At 45.9% G+C, this 26,612-nt stretch overlaps 1 protein-coding gene across 2 annotated transcripts in view; it reads right to left on the reverse strand.

The window, feature by feature from the left end:
- SYT17 (synaptotagmin 17) overlaps positions 1-26,612 on the reverse strand; it is an 82,295-nt gene that overhangs the window by 33,249 nt on the left and 22,434 nt on the right. For both annotated transcript variants that reach the window (XM_049638331.1, XM_049638332.1), the window contains exon 4: positions 393-513. In XM_049638331.1, the coding sequence (XP_049494288.1) occupies positions 393-513 (121 nt within the window). The remainder of the gene's footprint in view (positions 1-392; positions 514-26,612) is intronic.

Raw genomic sequence — 26,612 nt, forward strand, 5'->3', positions numbered from 1 at the left:
GACCAGAAGGTGTGGTCAGTGCACACTACCGCCACCTGGAGCATAGCATCTGCATTGCAGGCATAGCATCTGGAAAGGCAAGTAACTTCCTTGGGGCTGTGTGTATACAAAGAGCATGCAGAGGTCAGTAGCTATCACACGTGGTCTCAGTCAAATCCCCAGTTCAAATGGGTTACTGAGATGGCATCATTTACCTGCCTCATCCTAAGAGACATCTGATTCTTTATTTTTCCTCTTGGTCTAACATCCTAGTTCTAAAAGCTATTTGTTTACCCTCACAGAGTCTTCTTAATAGTCTCAGGAATGCAGGAAAAAATAAAAATCAAGTCCCCATGTCAAACAAACAAAGATGCTACGTTAAGGAAAGGGGGGAAGGAAGGGTCGCACTGTACCTGAACCTTGGCTCACATCTGTCTGAAGAAGTTGCTTGGCTCGAATGACGTCAACATTCAGTCTCCCAGCACTTGGGAGATAATTCAGCGAGAGAAGCAGCTCCCCCAGCTCTACCTCATTCTGCAGAGAAAAGAAATGGTTGGGAAGTTGCTTTTTTCTTGTATTCCTTTTTGTACCTAGCTTGTAGGAAAGTGATTCCAGCAGCTTATGAATGGGCTTCTGTGGGTGGATCGTTTGACAGTGGGTGCCTCTTTCTTGAGCTTCTCTTAGCCTCTGCCCTCAATCATCCCACCTATCTCAGAAAGTTCTTTCTGTTCTTAAAATACTTAACAGTAGTAACAACAAAGCACTGATAATGATAATAAATACATGCTACATATCAAGTACCGTGCTAAGCATTTTCTGTGGAATAAATAGTTCAATCTGCATAATGAGTCTGTAACATGTTACTATTAACTCTCATTTAATAGATGAGGAAACTGAGGAACAGGATAGTGAAATCCCATATTCAAGGCCACACAGCTAGAAAATGGCAGCACTGGTGTTTGGACCCAGGGAGGCTGATTCCAGACACTCTGACCACTGTGCTTTTCTGCCTCCCAACAGAAGTGGGAGCACCTATGTGGGCAAGAAATCTGTTCTCAACCTGTGGTCCACAACAGAGCCCTGGCTTCTAGCCTCACTATGGCAACACTCAGCCAGTGACATCCCTTGTTAAAAAATACCCATTCCGGGGCGCCTGGGTGGCTCAGTCGGTTGGGCGACCGACTTCAGCTCAGGTCATGATCTCACGGTCCGTGAGTTCAAGCCCCATGTCAGGCTCTGTGCTGACAGCTCAGAGCCTGGAGCCTGTTTCAGATTCTGTGTCTCCCTCTCTCTCTGACCCTCCCCCATTTATGCTCTGTTTCTCTCTGTCTCAAAAATAAATAAATGTTAAAAAAAACATTTTTTTAAAATACCCATTCCTTTGATGTCAACACTACCATGCTTGTGAGAAATTCACCCAGAGCATGATTCCACACTTCCAAAAGTACCTGGAAAACAGGAGGCCCCACTTCTCTGTCCCATTAAAAAAAAAAAATATATATATATATATATATATATATGTGTGTGTGTGTGTGTGTGTGTGTTATTGTAAAAACTTGCAACCATATACAGATTTACACAGGCCCGTGTAATGAATCTCTATATACCCACTACCCAGTGGTAACAACGATCAACATTTTGCTAAAGGATGTTTCATCGTGTCTTAGTCTGTACTTGTCTTTGTTCATACAACAAAATACCATAGATTGGGTAGCTTATAAACCACAAAAATTTCTCACAGTCCTGAAAGCTGGGAGTTCAAGATCAGGGTGCCGGCATGGTTGGGTGAGGGCCATCTTCTGGGTCACAGGTTTCTTGTTGTGTCGTCACATGGTAGAAGGGACTGGGGAGCAATGTGGGCCCCTAATCCCATTCAAGGGGGCTCCACCTTCATAACCTAATTACCTCCCAAGGGCCCTATCTTGCAACAGCATCACATTGGACGTTAGGATTCCAGCATATAAATTTTGGGAGGACACAAGCATTCAGAGCATAGCACATCTATACACCGACTTGCAAAAAATTTTAGCTGAATATTTTAAACCATGTCCCAGACATGATGTCATTTTACCTGTATATCCTTCAGAGTGTATCTCTAAATGACAAGAACATTAAAACAAATATTTTTAGTATGGGAAATTTCCAATCATATTCAAAAGACAGCAAAAAAGTATAAGGAAACTCCTCATGTCCACCATCACTCAGATTCAATAATTATCTTGATTTACTTATACTCTCATTCAACTCCCCATATCATTCTGAAGTAATTCCCAAACATCGTATTATTTTATCTATAATATTTTAGTATATATCTTTAAAAGATCAGATTGATCTATTTATCCATCCATGTAACCACCCATGAGCTAGCCATCCTCCATTTATTCATTCATCCATCCTTCCTCTCCACATCATCCATCCATCTTTCATCCATCCATCAGCCATCCATCTTTCAGCCATCCATCATCCATCTGTCCTTCTTTTATCACTCTGTCCATCCATCTGCCCACCCATAATCTCTATCCCTTTCGGTTATCAGTCATTCCAGCAAATTTACGTCAAGCGGCAGCTCTGGAACATAGTTTGGCACATGGTAGATACTCAATAAACATTCACTGACTGGATCCATAGTCAAGCCAAAAGATTTCCGGGCTGAGTGAGTTAGTCCCCAAACAAGAAGTAACCTCACACATTACCTCAGAGGTTACAAACTGTCAGCCTATAAATAGATGCATTTCATTTGGCCCACATCAAGTTGAAACATAATAAGTTGCTAATTATTATAAAAATCAAGAATCAGGACATCACACTTTCAAAAAAAGTTCTGGATTTCTTGCCTTTCTTGAACAATGAAGGTCCGGCAAGGCTGGGCTCCACATCCCCACCTCGTAACATCTGGCCACAATGCAGCCCACCCTCCCCACCCCCGGATGGGACCTGCCTGCTTCATTTCACTATGTCCCCATCTATCCTTCACTGCTTTACAGGCAAGCTTGCAGGTTTTTAAAGACAAGAATGGCCAACTCAGTGTGCTGATTCATCAGGGAAGTTCAGACAGCCCCTATACACAGCTGTAAGGGGTTTCCCCCTTTTTCTTTAAGGCCTGGAAGATGCAGTATCCTCAGGGCCTGACCCTGCAGACATATTTATCCTGAGTCGAGAAATGAAGAGAATTCTCCAGGGAGAAGCATTCATATCCTTGTAGACTTAGAGCAAAGACTTCCCTGGTTCTACAACTAACCAGCTGCTCAACTCATGATACAGCTCTCCAGGTAGGGATCATAACATGTACTTCAGTCCACTGAGCTGGTGAAAAATAAATTCAACACATCTAATGTCATCGAGGGTAATTCATTTAGAGATAGCCCCAACCGAGGGACAAAACTGTGTGGCAGGAAATCACCCTACAGAGATAGACCTGTGGTTCTCATATGGGGACAATGTTGCCGCCCCTAACTCCCCCGGGGACATTTTCCACTGTCTAAAGACATTTTGGGTTGTCACAACTGAGGTGGGGGACGCTAGGGAAGCTAGTGGGTAGAGGTCAGGGATGCTGCTCAACATCCTGCAGTGTACAAGACCGCCCCCCTCCGCCCCCCAAAACAAAGAATGGTCCAGCCCGAAATGGCCACAGTGCTCAGACTGAGACACGGGTTAGAAGAGAGAAAGGGGGACAGATGTCTCTTTTAGGATAGCAAAAGAAGGAAATATCTGTCGACTCCATAGTTCCATTTCCAGGAATTACCCCATCAATGTACCTCACTGTGTGTCAAGATATGCACACAAGGTCTCTGACCCTCCCCCATTCATGCTCTGTCTCTGTCTCAAAAATAAATAAACGTTAAAAAAAAAATTAAAAAAAAAAAATGGGGCGCCTGGGTGGCTCAGTTGGTTAAGCGGCCGACTTCGGCTCAGGTCATGATCTCATGCTCCGTGAGTTCGAGCCCCACGTCGGGCTCTATGCTGACAGCTCGGAGCCTGGAGCCTGTTTCAGATTCTGTGTCTCCCTCTCTCTGACCCTCCCCCATTCATGTTCTGTCTCTCTCTGTCTCAAAAATAAATAAACGTTAAAAAAAAAAAATTTAAAAAAAAGATGTGCAAACAAGGATAATAAATACAGTATCATGACCTTGATAGATTGATTGTGGGCCATGCCATGCAAGGAGTGGGGAACAACATAGTCCTTGCCTCCATGAACATACACTGTGGTTGGACAGAGAGAGACTAAAAAAGACAGACTAAAAAAGACACAAATGGGGGCACCTCGGTTGGTTAAACATCTGACTCTTGGTTTTGGGTCAGGTCATGATCATGAGTTTGAGCCCCATGCTGTCATTGCAGAGCCTGCTTGGGATTCTCTCCCCCTCTCTGCCCCTCCCCCACTCGCACACTCTCTCAAAATAAATAAATAAACTTAAAAGAAAAAAAAGTCACAAATGAGGTGATTTCAGATAGTGCTGAATATGAGGGGTGCCTGCGTGGCTCAGTCAGTTAAGCATCCGACTTCGGCTCAGGTCATGATCTCATGATTCGTGGGTTCAAGCCCCGCATTGGGCTCTGTGTTGACAGCTCAGAACCTGGAGACTGCTTTGGATTCTGTGTCTCCCTCTCTCTGTGCTCCTCCCCACTCACTCTCTCTGTCTCTCTCTCTCAAAAATAAACATTAAAAAATTAAAGAAAAAAAATTTTAACTAAAAAAAAAAGAAAAATCCAGCAGGGTAGGGAGATGAGAGACCTTTCTGGGGTGCGGGAAATACTCTGTATCTTGATTATAGTGGCAGTTACATGCATGCATTTGCCAAAAATCAACAAGATACATATTTAAACTGTATGTATTTATCGTATGTAAATTACACCTTAATAAAGTTGATTAAAAGGAGAGATATGAAATAACCAAACAGGGAAGAATATTATTAGCATTTGTCAGATCTCGGACATGGTTACCTGGGTATTTGTTTTATTCTTTTAAGTTAGAAATATTTCATTTAAAAACATAACACAAACATTTAAAAAGCAAGCACGAAATCCTAGGCAGGGTAAGAGAATGGTGACTGGTGGGGCACATGTGGGGGCCGTCACGTCAGCCAGGGCGCTCAGGCAAGGCCTCTGCGAGGTGAGGTTTGAGGAAGGCCTAATGGAAGTGAGGTGGAGAGGGGGACACACCAGGCAGAGGGGTGGGAAGAGGGAGAGACGCAGGAAGAGAATGAAGGCCAGAGTGGCTAGAGTGAGCTAAGAGGTGGATTCTAGAAAGACCCATGGCAGCTAAAGAAAGCTGCCCAGCGGCTGACCTGTGGGAGTATGTCCACCCCAGAGGTCCTTACAGGAAATGGAAAAAGGAGCAAGGCCAGCTACAGGGCTCTCAGCGCCTAAGGGGCCCTCAAGCCCTTTCCAGAGTGAAGAGAGTTGCTCTTTTCCTCTCCGGGGGCCACTGACCAACCTTCAACAAGGCAGCTGCTAGTGCCATCCTCTATCTTCCGCTTTCTAAGAAAATTGTTTTTCATGTCAAAAAAAAAAAAAAAAAAGTTCTTTTATTCCTCTTTCTCCTCGAAGGTTATGAGGAGCTGCTCTCTCCAGCTCCCCCCAACCCTCCCCTCCAACACACACCTATCAAGGTTTTCACGCTGTATTTTTCCAAGGGAAGTGGTCCCATTGATCCACTACTCCTCTCTGCCTCACCTTGGGAGTGATCAATTTGCAAGACAGTTGTCTCAAATTCAGGGAACACTTGGCAGAAATAAAAAAGAGGGCTAGTTGAGCAATATCCAAGGGTTCAATGATTTATTTAATTAACACTTATTCTACAGTTACTCAGTCCTAGGCACCGGAACATCATGATCGTGATAATTACGGCAAACCTGTATTGCGAAATCACCCTGGGGCAGGCACTGACTCTGGCTCATTTCTGCCCCTCAACAGCTCTGGAGGTTCCCATGTTACAGAGGAAAGAATCTGGGCTCAGAGAAGCCGAGTGACGTGCTCAAGATCACATTATAAATAAGGACAGGAGGCAAGCTCAGCCCGCTCATGAACTCTTATAAAATGTGGCTGGTGGGGCGCCTGGGTGGCTCAGTCGGTTAAGCGTCCGACTTCAGCTCAGGTCACGATCTCGCGGTCCGTGAGTTCGAGCCCCGCGTCGGGCTCTGGGCTGATGGCTCAGAGCCTGGAGCCTGCTTCGGATTCTGTGTCTCCCTCTCTCTCTGCCCCTCCCCCGTTCATGCTGTGTCTCTCTCTGTCTCAAAAATAAATAAATGTTAAAAAAAAAAAAAATTAAAATGTGGCTGGTAACGAAAGTACAACGCCACCAACAATTCGGCTTATGGGTGGGGAGCAGGAAAGATACAAAAACAAATCAAAATTCCAGTGGCCTCACACTCACTGGGTTGGCTAGAAAAACAACAACAACAACCAGAAAATAACAAGTGTTGATGCAGACGTAGAGAAATTGGAAGCCTGGGTGCTGCTGGTGGGAATATAAAATGGTGTCGCCACTGTGCTACTTGCCTGGCTCTTCCTCAAAAGGATAAACCTAGAGTTACCACATGACCCAGCAATTCTTCTTGGTATTTCCATTCTCCCAAGAGAACAGAAAAACTTGTACGTGAATGTTCATGGTTGTACACTATTCACAATAGCCAAAAGGTGGAAGTGGGCCAGATGTCCACCAACGGATGAATGCATGAACAAAATGTAGCATAACCATCGGACAGAAAGTTATAAAAGGAATGAAGTAGAGATACATGCTACAATATTTTGTAGCTGAACCCTGGAAACATTATGGAAGCTGAAAGAAGCCAGATACAAAATCATTTATGGTATGATTCTATTTCTGAGACATCCAGAACAGGTGAATCTAGACTGACAGAGAGCAAATTGGTGGTTGCTAGGATCTGTAGGAGACAGGCTGGGGGCTAGCAGGACAGATATGGGGAGTGACTCCTCAGTGGGCACGGGTCTCCTTTGGAATGATGAAAATATTCTGGAACTAGAGAGAGGTGATGGTTACACAACACTGAGAACGTACTAAATGCCACTGAGCTGTATATACTTTAAAATGGTTAGATTGAGCGGCACCTGGGTGGCTTAGTTCGTTAAGCGACCATCTCTTGATTTCAGCTCAGGTTGTGATCTCGTGGTCACGGGATCAAGCCCTGCATCGGGCTCTGTGCTGAGTGAAGCCTGCTTGGGATTCCCCCTCTCCCTCTGCTGTCTCTAAATAAATAAATAATCTTGAAAACAAAAAGTTTAGATTGACATTATATAAATTTTACCTCAATGAAAACAAATTATGGGTCCTAAGTGTTAATGAGCCACATAAACCTGACCTAGTGCAAGACATAGTAAAGTACAACCCATTCTTGGGAGGGGCATGGTCAGGGAAGGCTTCCCAGAGGAGGCATTCAAGTTAAGTATTTTTTTAATGTTTTATTATTTATTTTTGAGAGAGAGAGAGAGAGAGAGACCGAGCATGAGTGGGGGAGGGGCAGAGAGAGAGGGAGACACAGAATCTGAAGCAGGCTCTAGGCTCTGGGCTGTCAGCACAGGCACAGAGCCTGACATGGGGCTCGAACCCACGAACCGTGAGATCATGACCTGAGCCAGACGGAATCCAAAGCAGGCTCCAGGCTCTGGGCTGTCAGCACAGGCACAGAGCCTGACATGGGGCTCGAACCCACGAACCGTGTGATCATGACCTGAGCCAGAGTCGGATGCTTGACCGACTAAGCCACCCAGGTGTGCCCCTCGAGTTAAGTCTTTCTTTAAAAAAAAAATTTTTTTTTTAACATTTATTTATTTTTGAGACAGAGAGAGACAGAGCATGAACAGGGGAGGGAGACACAGAATCCGAAGCAGGCTCCAGGCTCTGAGCTGTCAGCACAGAGCCCGACTCGGGGCTCGAACTCACGGACCGTGAGATCATGACCTGAGCCGAAGTTGGACGCTTAACCGACCAAGCCACCCAGGCACCCCACGAGTTAAGTCTTTCAAGATAAGTAGGATGGGGGCGCCTGGCTGGCCCAGTCGGTGGAGCACACAACTCTTGATCTTGGGATTGTGAGTTTCAACCCTGCCATTGGGTGTGGAGATTACTTAAAAAAAAAAAAAAGAGGGGCGCCCGGGTGGCTCAGTAGGTTAAGTGTTGGACTCCTGATTTTGGCTGAGGTCATGTTCTCACAGTTTACGAGATCAAGCCCCGAGCTGGGCTCTGCACTGAGCAGGGAACCTGCCTGGGATTCTCTCTCTCTGCCCTCCCCTGCTCATGCTCTCTCTCTCTCTCTCTGTCTCAAAATAAACTTAAAAAGGTAAGTAGGATGTATTAACTAACTGTATCATGGTAATCACTTCAAAATATATGTGTATCAAATCATGACATTGTACACCTTCAACTTACATATTGTTGTATGTCACCTATATCTCAATAAAACTAGGACAAAAAAGATAGGTAGGATTTTGCCCAGGAAATATTTCAGGGAAGGAAACTCCATGCAGAGGGACCCGAGTAACAGAACCATGCACTGCAGTCCCACTACCCTTTGCTGTTCTGGTCCTGAAGTTCTTGATTTCAAAAGATAAAGTCCCAAGTAACTTGCTAACTTAACAGTAAAGCAGGCAAAGACGGTTACTAATTTGGATTTCTAAAATAAATTAATGAGGATTCTCTTCACAAATAACATCACCCCCGCTTATTTGTACTCTGGGTTTTTATGTTTTCCTTTGCTTTTTAAATGGGGAAGATGATGCTGGCTTCACCCTCAGGCAGAACAGGTGTGTGCTGTGGATATCCCCAACCTCCATTTCAAGTAAAAAAAAGAGAGGGGCGCCTGGGTGGCTCAGTCGGGTAAGCGTCTGATGTCGGCTGAGGTCATGATCTCACAGTCTGTGGGTTCGAGTCCCGCGTCGGGCTCTGTGCTGACAGCTCGGAGCCTGGAGCCTGCTTTGGATTCTGTGTCTCCCTCTCTCTCTGATCTCCCCTGCTCACACTCTTGTCTTTCTCTCAAAAATAAATAAAAAAACATATAAAAATTTAAAAAAGAGAGAGAAATACATCTTGGGGCAAGAATTTAATATTTGATATTCAGAAATAATTCTGAAGTAATCACTGTGGAGAAAGTCAACCATTGCTGTTCTCTTGAGTGACTTATGATGACAGGTCCCATAATTTTCAGGGCTTGGGATCTCAAGGTTGTATCTCAGCCCAGCCCCCCAAGAAAGTGGAGGGTTCTCACTAAACTCAGGGCCTTTGTTCCAGAATGTGTGACACATCTGAACAATAACATCCACTCAGACATCCAAAACTACGGCTCTAAACAATCTGAAGGCAAAAATGTCCCTGGAGGATTCCTGAAGACAGCATCTTCCTTGTCCCTCCTCCCTAGAAATATCCGATGCTAAATTTGAAAGCTGACCGGCAGCCAGATGGTAAGGAACTTAGATTACAGAACAGAAAAAGCAGGACCATCTAGCTCAATAACTCCCCAACCTGCCCCACCCTCCCCGGAAGAATCATGGAATTTATGGTGATCTTTATGGACACCTATGAAGTACTGGCCCCTGAAATTTACATCAACCTGGGGCAATTTTTCCCTCTCTCACACCTCTAGGGACATTTGGCAATGTCTGGAGAGACTTTTTGTTGTCACAAGTTGGGAGGGGGTTGCTACTGACATGTGGGGGGTTGAGGCCAGGGGTGCTGTTAAAAATCCTAAAAAGTGCAGGATACCTCCACCCCAACCCCCCAACAAAGAATAATCTGGCCCAAAATATCAACAGTACTGAAATATTAACTAATATTCTCTTCGTATCCATGATTCTAGCCTGGACAAATGTTAATACCAACCAAAGACTGAATTTTTCTCCAACAGATACGACGAGAGTCTACTCACTACCTCAGCTAAGCTTGTCTTGGGTCTTCTTCTCCAGATTGAAGGAGGCCAAAGTACCAGCTGGAAACCACATATCAAGTACAATTTCTATCCTTCTGCTTCCTCTTTGAGCCCTTCTTCTTTGCTGTAAGCAGAAACCCAAGCACCCGACACAAAACCCAGGAAGTGGGCTCAGCCTCCCCAGGAAGAACGGATTGCTTATTCTGGGAGATTGCTTATTCTCCAACGCTATGAAGTCTCCCTTCTCCCACCCAAATTTAGTCAGATAAGGTTGGCATGTCAGAGCTGGATAACTTGGTCCAACACTCTGGTTTAGAAAAGAAAACAGAACGGGGCCATTCTCTTGCTTCCCTAATTAACACCCTCCATCCACCGCTCTTAGAATGAAATTCAAAGTCCTTAGCCTAATCTAGGGGTGCCTGGCTGGCTCAGTCAGAAGAGCATGTGACTCTTGATCACATGGGTCATGGGTTTGAACCCCACCTTGGGTAGAGAGATTACTTAAATAAATAAACTTTAAAACAACAACAATAACAAGTCCTTCGCCTCATCTACAACAAGATTTGTCAACCTCGGTACTATCTGGGGCTAGATCATTCTGTCTTGTGGGGGCAGTCCTGTGCACTGTAGGATGTTTAACAGCATCCTGGTCTCCATCTACTCGATGCCAGTAGCATACCACCCCCAAGTGTGACAACCCCAAATGTCTCTCTACATCACCAAACATCCTCTGAGGGCAAAACCCCCCAACTGGGAACCACTGCTCTGCCAGGATCTAAATAATTTGACCCCAGCCTACACCTCAGACCTCACCCGCCAGCCCCATCTGCCTTCTTTCTATTCCTTGAAAACAAGACCATTCCTGCCGCAGGGTCTTTGCACCTGCTATTGCCTCAGCTTGGGAACATCAACTCAAATATCACTGCCTCAACCACGCTTTCCAAGACCACCCAGCTGAAAATAGTCCCCCAGCCTCCCTCCCTCTCAATTGCTTGTTTTCAGCACCTACTTTATTTCTGATAAAGGCACTTTGTCCTTATCTGATATTTTCTGGTTCTCCATGGAGGCAAGGACATTATCCATCCATTATCCACAACTACATTCACAACACACGGTGGAACTTCAATCCAGATGACCATGAGAACGAGCTATGCAGCCCTGACGTGGAGGCCTGCTACCACCACATCCCGGTCCAGAGAGGGGGCCCCGTGTCTGTTGCCTGCCCCCCGACCTCAAGAGAAGTGAAGCGGAGTTGGCAGACAAAAGCCAGGGGACAGGTGCCATTTCTACTTTTTCTCATTTTAACGCAAGGTCACAAATAAACAGGCCTGGTTTCCTTTTTTAAGAGTCCGATGAGCTGAATTTGGTTGAGCCACGTGGGGTGGGCTTGGGAGGATGGAAATAGACCATCTGTAAATTACTCAAAAGAATCCAGAAGCCATCCTCTCCGCACCCCCCCCAGCAGCCGGCTTGTACAAATGCTGCTCCGTTCTCTACCCAGACAAAAATTCGCTCTCCCTGCAGCCTTTGAAAACAGCTAAATTCTAATCAATAAAAAGGAAATCAAAGAAAACCATTTGGGACAAAAGACACTTTCTGGGGAAAACAACAGCCTGGCTCTCCTCCTGAGACTGGTCCTTTTAAGTGCTTCTAAATGGCGCTCTGGCTCTGGCCCTTGCTCACCGAGCAGAGGGTTTCAGAGGTATGCACACAACTTTTAACAAGGCCCGAAGAAGGCTGCTCTGTGTTTCCCTGACTTTGTTCTCATGTGTTGGGAGAAACCCTTTGTCTCTTAATTTACTGTGCAAACAATTAAAATAGGAACGGATTTTTTTAAAAGCGAAATCCAACGATAATCCCAGCACTTTACAGGTTTCATCAAATGCTTCCTTTTCTCCACTGCTGCCCCCCCATCCCAAGTGTGTGGCTTGAACTCATGACCCCAAGATCAAGAGTCACATGTTCTACTCACCAAGCCGGCCAGGCGCCCACAAAGCTTCATTTTTAATTAGTTATTTATTATTATTTATTTACTTACTTATTTTTCATTTATTTTTGAGAGAGAGGGAGAGAGAGAGAATTCTGAAGCAGGGCTCGAGCTCACCCGATGTGGGGCTCGAACTCATGAACCGTGAGACCATGAGCTGAGCTGAAGGCAGATGCTAACCTGACCTGAGACCCTTAAGTTTCATTTTTAATGTCTATGCAGAATATTCCATTAGGCTGAAATACTGTAACTTATTTTAACCATTTTCCTATCGCTAGGTACTTAGGTTATTTTTTTTTTAATTTTTTTAACATTTATTCATTTTTGAGAGTGAGAGAGACAGAGGATGAGTGGAGGAGGGGCAGAGAGAGAGGGAGACATAGAATCCGAAGCAGGCTCCAGGCTCCGAGCTGTCAGCACAGGGCCCAACATGGCACCCAAACTCACAGACTGCGAGATCATGACCTGAGCTAAAGTTGGATGCTTAACAGACTGAGCCACCCAGGCGCCCCAATTTTTTTTTTTTTTTAATTTGAGAGAGCACAAGCAGAGGAGAGGGGCAGAGGGGGAGGAGAGAGAGAGAATCTCAAGCAGGCTCTACACTCAGCATGGAGCCCATTGTGGGGTTCCATCCCACGACCCTGGGATCATGAGCAGAGCCAAAATCAAGAGTCAGATACTCAACTCACTGAGCCACACAGGCACCCTGCTACGTACTTAGGTTATTTTTAATGACCTAAAATTGAGCACTTTGGTATTTTTCTTCTTTCAGATTACATCCTTCCAATAAAACCCATCAGTGGTATTACTGGGGCAAAGAATATATCAAGATATATAAAAAACATCCAAATATTTTTATGCTGCTCAATATCAACTGCCAGACCAGCCCAAAGGGCTAAAATAACTTCATGGCAACCAGCAGGATAGAAATCTCCCCACAAAGTCACCAGCACTGAACATTAACATTTTAACACATGGGTATGGGATCTGTGGGGGTGCTGAAATATTTTTTTGTTTGTATTTCTTTGATTGAATATCTAATCATATATTGATTTAACTGCATTTCCTCTTTTGCATGAAAATGTTGACAGTCTTTCTGGGTGAGTTCAATGCCCTGCTATATGCCCACGGCTGCCTGACAACATACATTTCCCACCGGAATGTGTCTACCTGTTCCTGTCAGCCATTCTAAGTATTCCTGTCCACTGGGTATCTTATTTTGGATTTACTTTGTATTTCCCTGGCTGCTTTCACGTTCATTGGCTATTTATACCTTTAAAAGACTCTGCTCATTTCTTTGTGCCTATTTTCTATTGGGTATTTGTCTTTCTCTTATTAATTTACAAAAGGCCTTTAAATATTATGGATACTAAACTACCCACCTGTTATGTGTTGTTATGGATTGAATTGTGTCTCTCCCCCACCCTCAAATTCATGTTTAAGTCCCAACCCCTAGCATCTCAGAATGTGACCTTATTTAGGAATAGGGTCCTTACAGATGTAATTAGTTAAGATGAAGTCATATGGGAGTAGGGCGGACCTCTAATCCAATATGACCATTGTTTTTATAAAAAGGACAAATCTGGACACAGATATGCATATTAGAGACAGTACCATGTGGAACTAAGTTATAATGCTTAGAAAAGATCCTTCCTAAAACCTTCAGAGGGAGCATGACCCTGCAGACACCTGGATCTTATGCTACTGGCCTCCAAAACAGTAAATTTCTGTTGTTTAACCACTCAGTTTTTAGTACTTTGTTACAACAGCCCCAGTAAACGAATATACGTGTATAACAAATGTATCTTCCCAGTTTGTGGCTTTAGTTAAAAAAAATTTTTTTTACTGTATTTTGACGAGCAGAGTGCATAATTTTAACATGGTAGAATATGCCCATCTTTTTCTTCTATGGTTTGCACTGTATGACTTTTTTAGAAATGCTTTGTTATGCTAAGGTTGTAAAGATATTCTCTTTTTCTTTTTTCTTTCGTTTGTTTGCTTGTTTTGCCTTCTAAAAGTTTGGCCTTTCAAACATAAATCCTTGGATTATCTGGACTTGATTTTGGTATATGGTGTGAGGTAAGGCTCTGTTTCCATTTTTGAGGTAGCGACCATCTTTTTTTCTCCTGTCTTTCTGCCCCATCAGACAATGACTTTGTAATTTTATATTACTCTGTCCATCCCTCCAGGTACAGAACAGACTCTTGATAAATGCTGATGGACAGAAACGTTTGTTTATATCCTGCAAATGAAGCTAAACTTTCCAGGGAAGATAGGAGAGAAGCTCAATCTTTGGATATGGAGAGTTTCTGTACAGCACTCAATGGCCATCTAAATTCAGTCCACATACTTCAGACCTACTCAAGCATCTCAAAAAGAGTGAGATCTTGACTCTATCATAAATTGAACTCCCAGAGAACATCTTATAGCAAAGATGGCTGGTCTAACAGAGATCACTCCACAACGTGCGGCACTATCAACCCAAACCTAAAGTGACAGCACGAAGCCTTGTCTCCAGCTACCCAGTATCCATAACAAAGGACTAACAGTGGACACAATTATGTTAAGGGAGAGTCTCCCTCAAGTAGAAGGAGCAGCACCCAGGAAAGGCCAGGGCACTTAGGGGCGAGTGGCCAGGAGAAGTTCTACCAGCTAAGGGAGAGCTTTTGAGCCAAGAGGGCCCAGCCCCAGACCCTTCTTCCATCTGCTCATTCCATTTTGGGGTAGGAAGTCCCCCTCTGCTTCTCTGTGTCTCCCCAACACCTACCCAACTTCAGATCCAGCCCGAGCATCCTGTCAATAGTTACTTATAGACTACCACATGTAGGGCACAGGGCTAGCATACAGGAGGCACTCAATGATTATCCTGACTGTCCTGACACCAAGGACCCAGAAGTGAGTAAGACAGTCAAGGTCCCTGTAATGCAGTTCCTGAAAGTAGGGTGGGTCCTAAATCCAACATAATTGGTGTCCTTATAAGACAGACGTGGTCAGAGAAGAACACCACGTGATGACAGACAAGAGATCCAGGTGCTACATCTGTAAGCCAAGGAACGCCAAGGACTGCCTGCCACCAGAAGCTAGGACAAAGGCATGGGACAGAATCTCCCTCAGCCCCTCCAGAAAGGAACCCCTGCCAACACCTTAATTTTGGACTCCCAGACTCCAGGACTGAGAGAGAATAAATTCCTGAATAAAGCCACCGAATCTGTGGAACTTTTGACGGCGGCTCCAGGAAACTAACACAGTGATAGATTAAGCAAAGGAATCAGGTCACAGAGCTACCTTCCAATGCCAGCTCTAGCAGGTCCTGACTGTGTGGCCTTGGACATGCTGCTGAACCTCTCTGGGCCCCATTTCCTATCCTGGGAAAACGGGGGACAAAATATATACCCCATGACATTCTAGTAGAGAATAGCTCTTTTCTAAATTCCTCTGTTGCTGGCATCACCGGGGTCCCTCCTGGTTTTCCTCTTACTCCTAGCTTCCATTTTTTGGTCTTCACTGTTCTCATTCCTTTTCCTTGGCCCTTAAGTACAGTCTTCCCCAGAATTCAACTCCTGGTCACCTTTTCTTCTTACATTATACAGTGTTTTTTGGCAACTTTGTGCCAGGCACAGAATTCTGAATGCTTTCCTTTAGTGTTCCATTTGATCGTCACTACAGCCCTCTGAGAGAGGGACTACTAATATCCCCACTGTACATATGAGTAAAGGGAGACAATGGATTGTCAAGGCATGCGCCTGACATCACACAGTGAGCAGGGGGCAGAGCCAGTGTGTGATCTAATAAGAGATACATATTTGGATTTTTGTCCCCTGTTTCTGGCATACAGCTTCTAATACCCTTGGAATCTCTGGGGAGATAAGAAGGGCTTGTGTATGCTAATGAGATGACTAAGGGCTGGGGTTCCCTACATAGTTTCAGGAAGAAGGCTGGTTGCTAGAGAGACCAAAGCATAATGAGAGGGTTGGAACTCTGGGGAGGGGCGGGGGTGGAGGCTGAGTTCAATCGCCAATGGCCAGTGATGTAATCAGTCATGCTTATGTTATTAAACTTCCACTAAAAAGAACAAAAAACAAACAAAAAAACTTTCCTAAATAACAGGGTTTAGAGTTAGCACATCAAGGTGCTGGGAGGATGGTGGACCCCGAAAGGGAACAGAAGCTCCGTGCCCCTTTCCACCCAATACCTTGCCTTATGCATCACTTTTGTTTAGCTGCTCCTGAGTTTATATCCTTTAAAATAAACGAATGGTAAAGTGTCTTCCTGAGTTTTGCGAGCAATCCTAGCAAATTATGGAAGCTGAGGCAGAGGTCAGAAGAACCCCTAGTTTACAGCTGGGTCAGTGAGAAGTATGGGGACACCTGGGACTTGCAATTGGCATCTGTGATGGGGGCGGTCTGGTGAGACTGAGCCCTTAAACTGTGGGATCTGAACAAACGCCAGGCAGTGAGTGTCAGAACTGAACTAAGTTGTAGGATACTCCGTTGGTGTCTGGACAAACGGGGAATGTGTTGGTGTGAATAAAACACTCCATACATTTAGTGTCAGAAGTGTTATGAGTAAAAACGGCTTATAGGGTATGAGCCTAAGGAGGCTGATTCCAGATTGTGTCTTTTTTTTTTTTTTTTTGGAGAGAGGGAGAGAAAGACAGAGTGTGAGCAGGCGAGAGTAGAGAGAGAGGGAGACACAGAATCTGAAGCAGGCTCCAAGCTCTGAGCTGTCAGCACAGGGCCCAACACGGGGTTTGAACTCACAGACCGCAAGATCATGACCTGAGCTGAAGTCTGACGCTTAACCGACTGAGCCACCCAGACGCCCCAGATTGTACATTCTTGACAACTGTGCTCTTTGGCTTTTACCCCCACTGTCCCCCACTGAAAACTGAGGCTCAGAGAAGGCAAGTAATTTTCCCAAGGTCGCACAGTGAGTATCCCCTGCCTGGGTATCCCCATAACATGAGTGCCCTGCCTGAGAGCTCAGTAAATATTTACTGAATGGATGAAGGTATATGTGGTCAAGTCAGGATTTGAACTTGGGTCTGTCAGGCTTCAAAGCCCACCCTCTTACCTAGTCCAGGGCCTGGCACATGGAAAGAGTCTAATACACCTAGTGATCAATTTTAGAAAAAAACAAGAAAAGCACAGGCATTCCTGTAGCTACTTTGCTCTCTTATGTCAGCTGCCCTCAAAAGCCCTGTTATTAAAAAAATCGCACTTTCTCTCAGCCTCAGTTTGGGGGGGTGGCTACAGGCAGCAAATGTTTCTGTCTACTCGGCATCCTTCGCCGCTTATTCTGGTATCAGAAGCGGTCTGGCTGTGGTTTGGGTGGGGCTGACCTTGGGCACTGGACCCCACGGGAGAAGTCTGTGGAGCTGTGCTCAAGAAGGTCCCAGAGCTTCCCGGGTGCCTCGCGGTTCAATTCCTCCTTTGCTTCTATGCCCTGTCCCAGTGCCCTTTCTGTACTACCCTCATTTTCTCCCAGAGCTGGTGAATGCCAGCTCCACCATTTACCAGGTTCTCCAACTCCTCAGCCTTCGTGTTTGTCTCTGCACAACGGGACAGTAGGAACACCTGTCATGTAGAGCTGAAGAAAGAATTCAGTGGGTTAACATATGGGAAGAACTGAGAGCCCAGCAGTTAGCAAGCGAATCCGTTATCATTTTACATATCACTTCCCTCAAGCTGGCCAGAGTCAGTTCTGCGGCTGCTTGAACCGAAGTCCCTTCTCTCAGTCCCACTCTTTCACTTTGCATCCTAGTCACTGATGGCCATGACTTGTTTGGCTGCTGCAGGAAATGAACATGTACTGAGCTCCAGAGTCACCTAAGTTCGAGTCCTGGCTCCGCCATTTATTCCGTGAACTTCTGAGGAAAGTCATTCATTGCCTGGAGTCTCAGTTTCCTCAGGTGTCAAACAGGGATGATCGCTGTCCCTCAAGGTTTGTATGATTCGGCGGGGTCATGTTGGAAAATGCTTCCTTTGGACGGTGTCAGGAAATAGGACGTATTGACATGTGCTCACGATTTGTTCGAGTGACAAGTCTTGAGGGAAGGGACCAGGTCTCACTCTTGCCTGTAGCCCCAGAACCTGCGACTGGTACAGGCTCAGTCAGTGGTGACAGTCCACTGAAATCTTCAACCTCTGCCTCTCTGAGCAGAGCCCCAGCATTGCCTCTGAAGCTTACCACGAGACACCGGGGCCACCCACCTGCCAGGCACTTAAGAGCTCCAGCTTTACCGCCTCGAACCCTCCCGGGGTTGACAAATCACTTGCTGGCTCATGTTGCTTTAATTTCCTTGGTCAAACTGAGCCACCGTTCCTTAGCTAAGAAGACTTTAGCACAATCCCATGGTAGTGATTGCCAGCAACATTTACTTGGGGCTTACCAGCAGTGAGTGCACATCAACAGAAGCCTTGCGATGGGCTGGGCCCGTGTGAACGCCACAGGCATTATCAGATGCCACCTTCACTGCAACTCTTGAGGTTGCATTTGCTTTTCCTGCCATTTTCCATAGAAAATAGAAGGAAGCTCACCTTCAGAGAGAGAGAGAGGGTGCAGGCCAAGAGCAGATGCCAGACTTCGAATGCAGACTCCTCCATTCACTAACCGCATGGCCTCGGGTAAGTTATTTCAGACTTTCTGTGCCTCAGTTTTTTAATTTTTTAACATTATTTTCTTTATTTACCTATTTTTAAGATTTTTTTTTTAAAAGTAATGTCTGCCTCCAACATGGGGCTCAAACTCACAACCCTGACATCAAGAGTCCCATGCTCCACCAGTTGAGCCAGCCAGGCACCCCTGTGCCTCATTTTTTTTTTTTTTCATGAAAAATAGGGATAATGATAGTTCCTGGGTGATTTTCAAATTTATATGGAAAGCCCTAAAATGATATAATCCCTGGTCAATGGGAAGACTCAGGAAGAGTCATCGATCACCATTATTTTCAGGACAACCAGTAACTGCCCTAGGTCACTTCACTGGGAGTGGCTGGGCTGACTCTGGCCTAAGGATCTGTGGGATGGCTGGGCTGTACTCTTTATATGGCACCACTGTATACATACATCGTGCCCTGTGCTTTGAGCCTCAAGGGGCCCTCTTGTGGCCCACAAACACACCCTGAAATAAGTACCACTGTGATCAGTGGTATGTGGATATTTAACCCTCCAGGAGGGGAAAAGGCTCTGATTTGGAGTATTTGTCAATTTCATACACAAGGGCTGACCTCAATGTGAAGTCCTTCAGCTTGCGAAATTCCTGACAATTTAAAATGAGCTCTGTGAGCCAGTGCAAGCTAGCTCCAGCACACCATATCATCCCCATTTTATAGACAAAGAAACTGAGGCTTAGACATGATAAGATAACTCTCCCAGGACCACACCTCTAGAGGATATAAAAACCAGGACTTGAACCCAGGTCTATATATTCCAGGGCCTATGCTCTTAGTCACCACAGACCTCTTCCCTTATGGGGTGAAGGAGTGTGGCACAGCAGCCCCCACCTAAAAGTCAGGCAACTGACTAGTCTCTGAAAGCTGTCACTGAAAGCTGTGTGACCTTGGACAAGTCACTCAACCACTCTGTGCTACAGTCTTCTCATCTAGAAAACAGGCTTGGTGCAAGTCATTACCAGTTCCCCTTCTAGTTTATATTATAACTAGGAATCAGAAACTCATGTTGAGATCAGAAATGCAAACTCTACTTCTTTTCTAGGAGGAGAAAAACAGGAAGGACTACATGAAAAGAAACTTCTAGTTAATGTTCCCTTCTAAGGCTCTGCTCGGGCCGGCCCTGGCTGCACAGTGTTGCCAAAACACTGCTGTTCACCAAAACCTGGGCGGGAAACCCTTTTAACACACACAGAGGCCAGGATCCGACTGAGAGGGTCAAGGCTGACAGCAGCTTAAAGAGGGATGCTCATTAAAAACCTGACATTTGCCTTGTCGAGGGCCTCGCCGGTTATGGCATCAGGTGGTGAGTGATCTCAAAATACAATATGCAGTCGGGAGAGGCCGGGGCCGTGTATCACTCCAGGCAGTTTCCAGGAACTTGACCCAAGCAACACAACTCTGGATACCTCAAATCGTCAACTATTTTTCCTTTTAAAAGATGTCCTAAATTCTTTTGATCTCTGTCTGCCTGAGACATGGTAAGACCAAAGTATATGCCGAAACACAAACTGGACCCTATGGCCAATTCCTCATGGCCTGGATCTTACTTGCTTCCCAACCTCTTCTTTCTCTTTTTGGCTTCCTCCCTCCTCCTTCCCAGTGCACGAGCTCCCAGTCAATACTTACTCAGTGTATATTATATGCCAGGTGCTTTGCCTGCCTGATCTTGGTTTATCAAGATGTAATGTAGTGGAGTAGAGTGGCTAACAGCACAGCCTCTGGAGCTGGACAGCCTGGGTGCAAATCCCAGTTCTGTGGACTTGGGCATGTTACTTAATGCATGCCTCAGTTTTCCCCATCTATAAAATGGGATGATAACAATAGTTAATACAATAGAAACACTTAGCACCATGCCTGTCATACAGCGAGTACTACGTCACAGTCAGCTCTCTGTATTTATTATCTGCCCCAAGTCCCCTATACCATAAGCACTGCATTATTATCCCTCATTTATAGGTGAGGAGTTGGACTCACGTTCATGAAGCTGGTAAATGGTGAAGCTGGGACATTGACCAGGTCAGTCTAACTCTAAAGCTAATGCTCTTCACACAACAATATTTATTCAGTTCAAAAAACATCTACCAAGTTCTTTCTATGTGCCCCAATACCAAGAATAAGTAATAGGAGACGCTGATATTATGGGAAGTCTGGCCAAGCCTTTAGCCGTACATCGACAGGATGCAGAGGGGAACCTTTCCTTTGACCTCCTGGGCCCAAAGCTGGGGACAAGACACAGGGACTAAGGAGCCAGCAACAGTGGGTCCCAGCACCTCCCTCTGGGATCTTCAAGAGGCAGAGGAGTACTGCTCGCAGTACTCAAGCCCACCCCCATTCCCTGCCTCTGTAAGCAAAAAAGTTGACACTGGCTGAGTGGGGAAAGCTGAGGGCTGTCCCTGCCCATCCACTCCAAAGCCGAGAGAGGTGGCTGCCAAGCAAGTCACGTGCAAAGTGACTCACGCCCCTACAGGAAGGGGACACTGGTGCCTTCTTCTCTAGGAGCGTCTGGTTAGCCAGGGGTCTTGCTCGTCTGTTTGTCACCATCCTGACGAGAGGAAAGGAGAAATGGAGAGAAGTGGCAAGCAGAGAAAGGGAGAGCAGGGAAGATCCTGCATTCGGAGCCCTCAAGGTGGCAAGAGTAAGCGTGGGGATGCAGAAGGTGTCACCCCAGCTCCCAGACTGCCGAGCTCCCTGCTGCCAGCGCTATATCTCTCCAGCCAGGAGTCTCGCTGGCCACCACAGTCCTCTCTCTTCATGTCCACGAAGCAGGCTGGAGGAGCCCAGGGAATTAAGGGTTCCTGAAGCAGCCCTCAACCTATGACTGCCTTAGGGAGCTGGTGAATAAACGCCCTGGTGCCCTCGCCCCTGCACTGAGTGCCTGTGAAAATTGCGCCCCATGGTGGTAACCTGCCTGATAACACGTCCTGTACAGGTCTCACTCCCCTACTTCCCTTCTGGTTTTTCTCAGCAGCACCCCCAAATAAAATACTTGCACTCAAATCTTGGTCTTGGGGTCTGCTTCTAGGAAAGCCCAGCCCAGGTCACAGATGACTTTCCCATGGCCAGTGAGCCCCATAGAAGGCAGTGCGATTGGGCCATCTGATCAGGACTCATCTTTGAGAGCTGGTCCTCCAGTGAAGGTAGCCCAACAGCAAAAGGCCAAAGGGTACACTCCCAGGGCCAGGGCAGCCCCCCTCCACTCCGGGAACTTCCAAGAGGTGACATCTGCCTGCTGCCAGGGCCAGGTCTTAAACCCCTGACTGCCAAGGTTCTTTGGTGTGTTAGCCAGGGAAACGGCAACAATACCAAAGAAAGAACTGGAACGGTGGCAGCTAAAGAAGAGACATTCACTCTTCCTTCTCTTAAACCACACTCCCTCCCACTGTGAGGCCACTGAGTGGCAGTGACAGGCTGGAATGTGGATGTGGTGACAAACCTTCTTCTACCAGGTGGACAGGGGCAGGACTCAGGGAAGGACAGGCCCCTGAGAATCCTCCCTGGGACTTCTGGAACTTTTAGAAGACAGGATGTCTCCTCCCATGTGTATGACCTGGCTGGTGGGAGCTTAGCCTGGGGCATCTTGTGGCTGCTTTGGGGGCATCTTGTGGCTGCTTTTGCTTCTGCACAGGAAAGGTCTTCCTGGGAGAAAGGTAATGGAGGAAGGCACAGGTGAGGAACATTCCGACTGAGAAAGATTCTCAGCGCACAACCTACCTCCTAGACCCAGGGGTGCCGGGAGCCCACACTACCACAGACCTTCCTCTCTGCCCAAAGCTAGTTTGAAATGGGTTCTGTAAGCTTTTTTTTCTTTTAAGGTTTATTTATTCATTTTGAGAGGGGGACAGGGGGATGGGGGAGAGAGAGAGAGAGATTGAGAGAGAGAGAGTCAGAGTACTAAGCAGGGTCCGCACTGTCAGTGCAGAGCCTGACATGGGACTCGATCTCATGAACAAAGAGATCATGACCTGAGCCAAAATCAAGAGCTGGATGCTTATTTAAAAAAAAAAAAAAAAAAAAAAAAAAAAAAAGGTGGGGGGCACCTGGGTGGCTCAGTTGGTTAAGCGTCCGACTTCACCTGAGTTCATGATCTCACGGTTCAGGAGTTCGAGCCCCACATAGGGCTCTATACTGACAGCCCAGAGCCTGGAGCCTGCTTTGGATTCTGTCTCCCTCTCTCTCTGCCCCTCCCTGACTCGTGCTCTGTCTCTCAAAAATAAATACACATTTAAAAAAAAAAAAAGAGTTGGACGCTTAACCAACTGAACCATCCAGCCGCTCTGGTTCTCTCAGTTTTAATGAAGATTCCTGATGAAAACAGACATTTTGAGGGCCATCCAAGAAAGTAAATCTCTTTACCTCAGAGTCACGCAATTTTTTTTTTTCTATTCCTCAATTTAAAGAAAGGCAGTTCCCACAATGACACCTATCTTGGTCACCAAATCAGACTGTTCTATGCACATTTTCAAAAATCCAGTCAGTTTGGTGCTCCTGAGGAAAGCCATGAGCATGCCCCCTGGTCTCTAAAGCCTTTCCTAAACAGGCTCCAAGCAAACGTAGAATTCCTTCTAAGGGGATAACTCCAAAGGTAGAAGGAAGCAAGGTACATATTCATATAAAAACGCAGTTATACTTATGAGAGATACAGTCTTATCACATACTCGAGTTACATGGGGGTAGATCAGTTTACAAAGTCATCGGCCAGGGCTTTCTCCTAAATAGATTATATCATGCGGTCATGGGTGTGGGCTTAGAGTTAGTGTCAGGTTCAATTCCCCATTCCAGCTGTGCAACCATAGGTAAGTTCCTCGAACTCTCTGAGCCTCAGGCTACTCATCTATGAAATGCAGGTCCCATTACTACCCATCGGGTAGGGTAATGTAAGTATTGCACCCAGCCCAGGGGGCTGGGATGCAGGAGTACCCAGAATACGTTTATTGCTAAATGTGGTCTCTGAATCTTATCTGGCAAAGGCAATATGCACAGACTTCACTTCCTAAGCCACGAGACCCTGAATACTAGGCAACGAAGATCTAAAAGGCGTTCCTTTGGTCAGAGTAAATCTCAGGCTAAAGCAATTTTCAGAAACATAAATATCCAGCATCCCAGTGTGCAAATATCACTTTTGACTAAACACATTTTCTTCTTCTGAGCGCAAATCAAACACTTCTCCTCAGTAGGAAATCTGGCTTTGTAATAAAAGATGCTACACCCCTACACGATTCAGAATTATGCCCCAATAACCTTTAAGAGCACTCTAACCTGAGTCTGCTCCTTCCCAAATGGCTCCATAAAACATAGTCCTAATGGCAGTCTGTGTGGACCACCCGGCTCCTTCAACCATCACAAGAGCCAACCAGTGAGCCATGCTTTAGACCCGTATGCCCGGCTTGGATAGCTGGCCCTTTCCACCTGCCCCCAGCCACCCAGCGTTGCTCAGCAGGAGACCGCATTTAGAATCTCCTAGCACATTCGCCAACTGCGATTCATCCAAGACTCAGGACCTTGGAATCAGTGAGGCTGAAGTCTGGGAGCCGCCATTGCTTGTGAAGATAAGGGCAGAGCCAGCATGATGGCAAAATTCCCACTCTGTCAGACAGTCTCGTCTACAGCGCCCCGAAGCCAGAGTTGAACGTCTAAGCGTTGGTCCTGGACAATAAAGATCGTGCCTTTATTTTTTAATGTTTTTAAATGTTTATTTTTGAGAGAGACAGAGTGCGAGCAGAGGAGGAGCAGAGAGAGAGGGAGACATAGAACCTGAAGCAGGCTCCAGCCTCCAAGCTGTCAGCACAGAGCCCAACGTGGGGCTTGAACCCACAGACCGTGAGATCATGACCTGAGCTCAAGTCAGACGCCCAACTGACTGAGCCACCCAGGCGCCCCAAAGATTGTGCCTTTAAGTTGTCTCTCCAGCTGGCCCCTCGTGCCCCTGCACCTCACACGTAGGTTGGGGCCATCACCTCCTATCTATAAGACTGTACGTAGCAAATGACTCCTAAATGTGCCTCTGCTTTCTTCTCTCTTTGCATCCCAACACTTTACTATAAAGACGGTTAAATACAGAAGAGCTGAAAGACCTATACATTCACCTCCTTTATACACATCACCTCACTTCTGCAATGCAGCTATTAATATTAATAATTCTACATTAATAATTTAGAGATAGGCTAGACTTGCCTTATTGCGTACCTAACGATCTTTTTGGAAGGCTTTTTTTTTTTTAATTTTTTTTTTTTTTTTAACGTTTATTTATTTTTGAGACAGAGAGAGACAGAGCATGAACAGGGGAGGGTCAGAGAGAGGGAGACACTGAATCCGAAACAGGCTCCAGGCTCTGAGCTGTCAGCACAGAGACCGACGCGGGGCTTGAACTCCCGGACCACAAGATCATGACCTGAGCCGAAGTCGGCCGCCTAACCAACTGAGCCACCCAGGCGCCCCTGGAAGGCATTTTAAAATAAGTTACAGACATTGGTACGCTTCTCCCTGAAACACTTCAGGAGGCAGGTCAGTAGCCAGCGTTCATTGTGTGTTTACAGCTCTTTGGGTTCGTGTGTGTGTGTGTGTGTGTGTGTGTGTACAAATGACACGTACAACCAGATGCCTGAACTGCAAGTGTACCATGTGAGTTGGACAAATGCACACACCTGGGCATCAAAGTCCCATCGGGACCACAGATTAGTTTTGTTGGTTCTCAAACCAGTCATGCAGACGTGCTCTCCTGGGTCTGGCTTCTACTTAGTGTAATGTTGTTCAGAATAATGCTCTCCTTGTCATACTGTTTGTGACACTCATCGATGCTGTTGTGCGTATCGGTACTTTGTTCCTTCTTATTGCTGAATAATGTTGCATTATATGAATATTCTATAGTTTGTTATCCTTCATTCTGTTGATGGGACACCTGGCTGTGTCCAGTCTGGGGCCTGTGACACGTAAAGCTGCTGAGACTATGTGTGTGCAATTGTTTGTGCAGACATAACATCGTCATTTCTCTTAGATAAAGACCTAGGAGTGTCACAGCGAGATCATAGGGGCAGATAAATGTTTAGCTTCACAAAAAACTACCAGAACTTCTTCCTAAGGGGTTACACCACCTTATACACTCCCACTGTCTGAGAGTTCTGGTTGCTCCACATCCTTACCAACATTTGGTGTTGTCAGTGTGTGTAGCTTTTAGGTAGGTGTGCAGTGGTATTTCGCCATGCAGGTCTCTGATGACTAATGATGTCAAGCACCCTTCCATGTACCTATAGACCATCTGTATGTATCTTTTCTGGTGGAGCGTCTGTTCAAAACTGTGGCCCATTTTAAAATTGGAATTTTTTTTTTTTTTGAGTCATTGGAGTTCTTTTTATATTTTGGATACAAGTATCTTGTCTCCCAGTGATTTTTCTCCAGGGCAGCTTGACCAGGTCACCTCTCCTTCTCAAAACTCTCCAGGGCTTGCCATCACACTTAGGAATAGAATTCAAGCCTTTACCTATACTTTTAGCTCTAAGACTGATGTGAAGTGACCTTTTATACTAATTCAACCTCATCTCTCATGCTCTCCCTCTCACTTACTCTACTCCAGTCATCAACGTGCCAAACCAGCCTCAGGGCCTTTGCACTTCCTCAACTCGCTGTTTGAATGCTCTTCCCCCAGACATCCTCCAGGCTGACCCCCTCACTCCATCTAGCTCACCCATTTAAAGTAGCTTCCCCACCCTCACCACCCAGCCCTCCCTCTCCAGCCCCATATCCTACCTTGTTTTCTCTCTTGGCATAGACAGTGAAACATGGCATTATTTGCTAACTCACTTATTTGCTACACACCTCCCTCCACCGGAATGTCAACTCCACGAGGGCAGGGACTTGGTTTGGCTTGCTGTGGAGAACCAGTATAACGCTATGGTTATGGCACTTCACTTTTTAAGTCAAACAGCCTCAGTCCTACAGTCTAATTTAGCTTCAGTCTAAATTAGTTGCACAGACAAATTACTTAACTTCTCTCTGCCCAGTTTTCTCCTTTGTAAAATGGGCCCCTGTTAGGATAAATGAGTTAGCACATGTAAATCATTTAGAGCACTGCTGGGCTCACAGGAGACACTGACTTATAGCT

Source organism: Panthera uncia, chromosome E3 (assembly GCF_023721935.1).
Source record: "Panthera uncia isolate 11264 chromosome E3, Puncia_PCG_1.0, whole genome shotgun sequence".
NCBI lineage: Eukaryota > Metazoa > Chordata > Mammalia > Carnivora > Felidae > Panthera > Panthera uncia.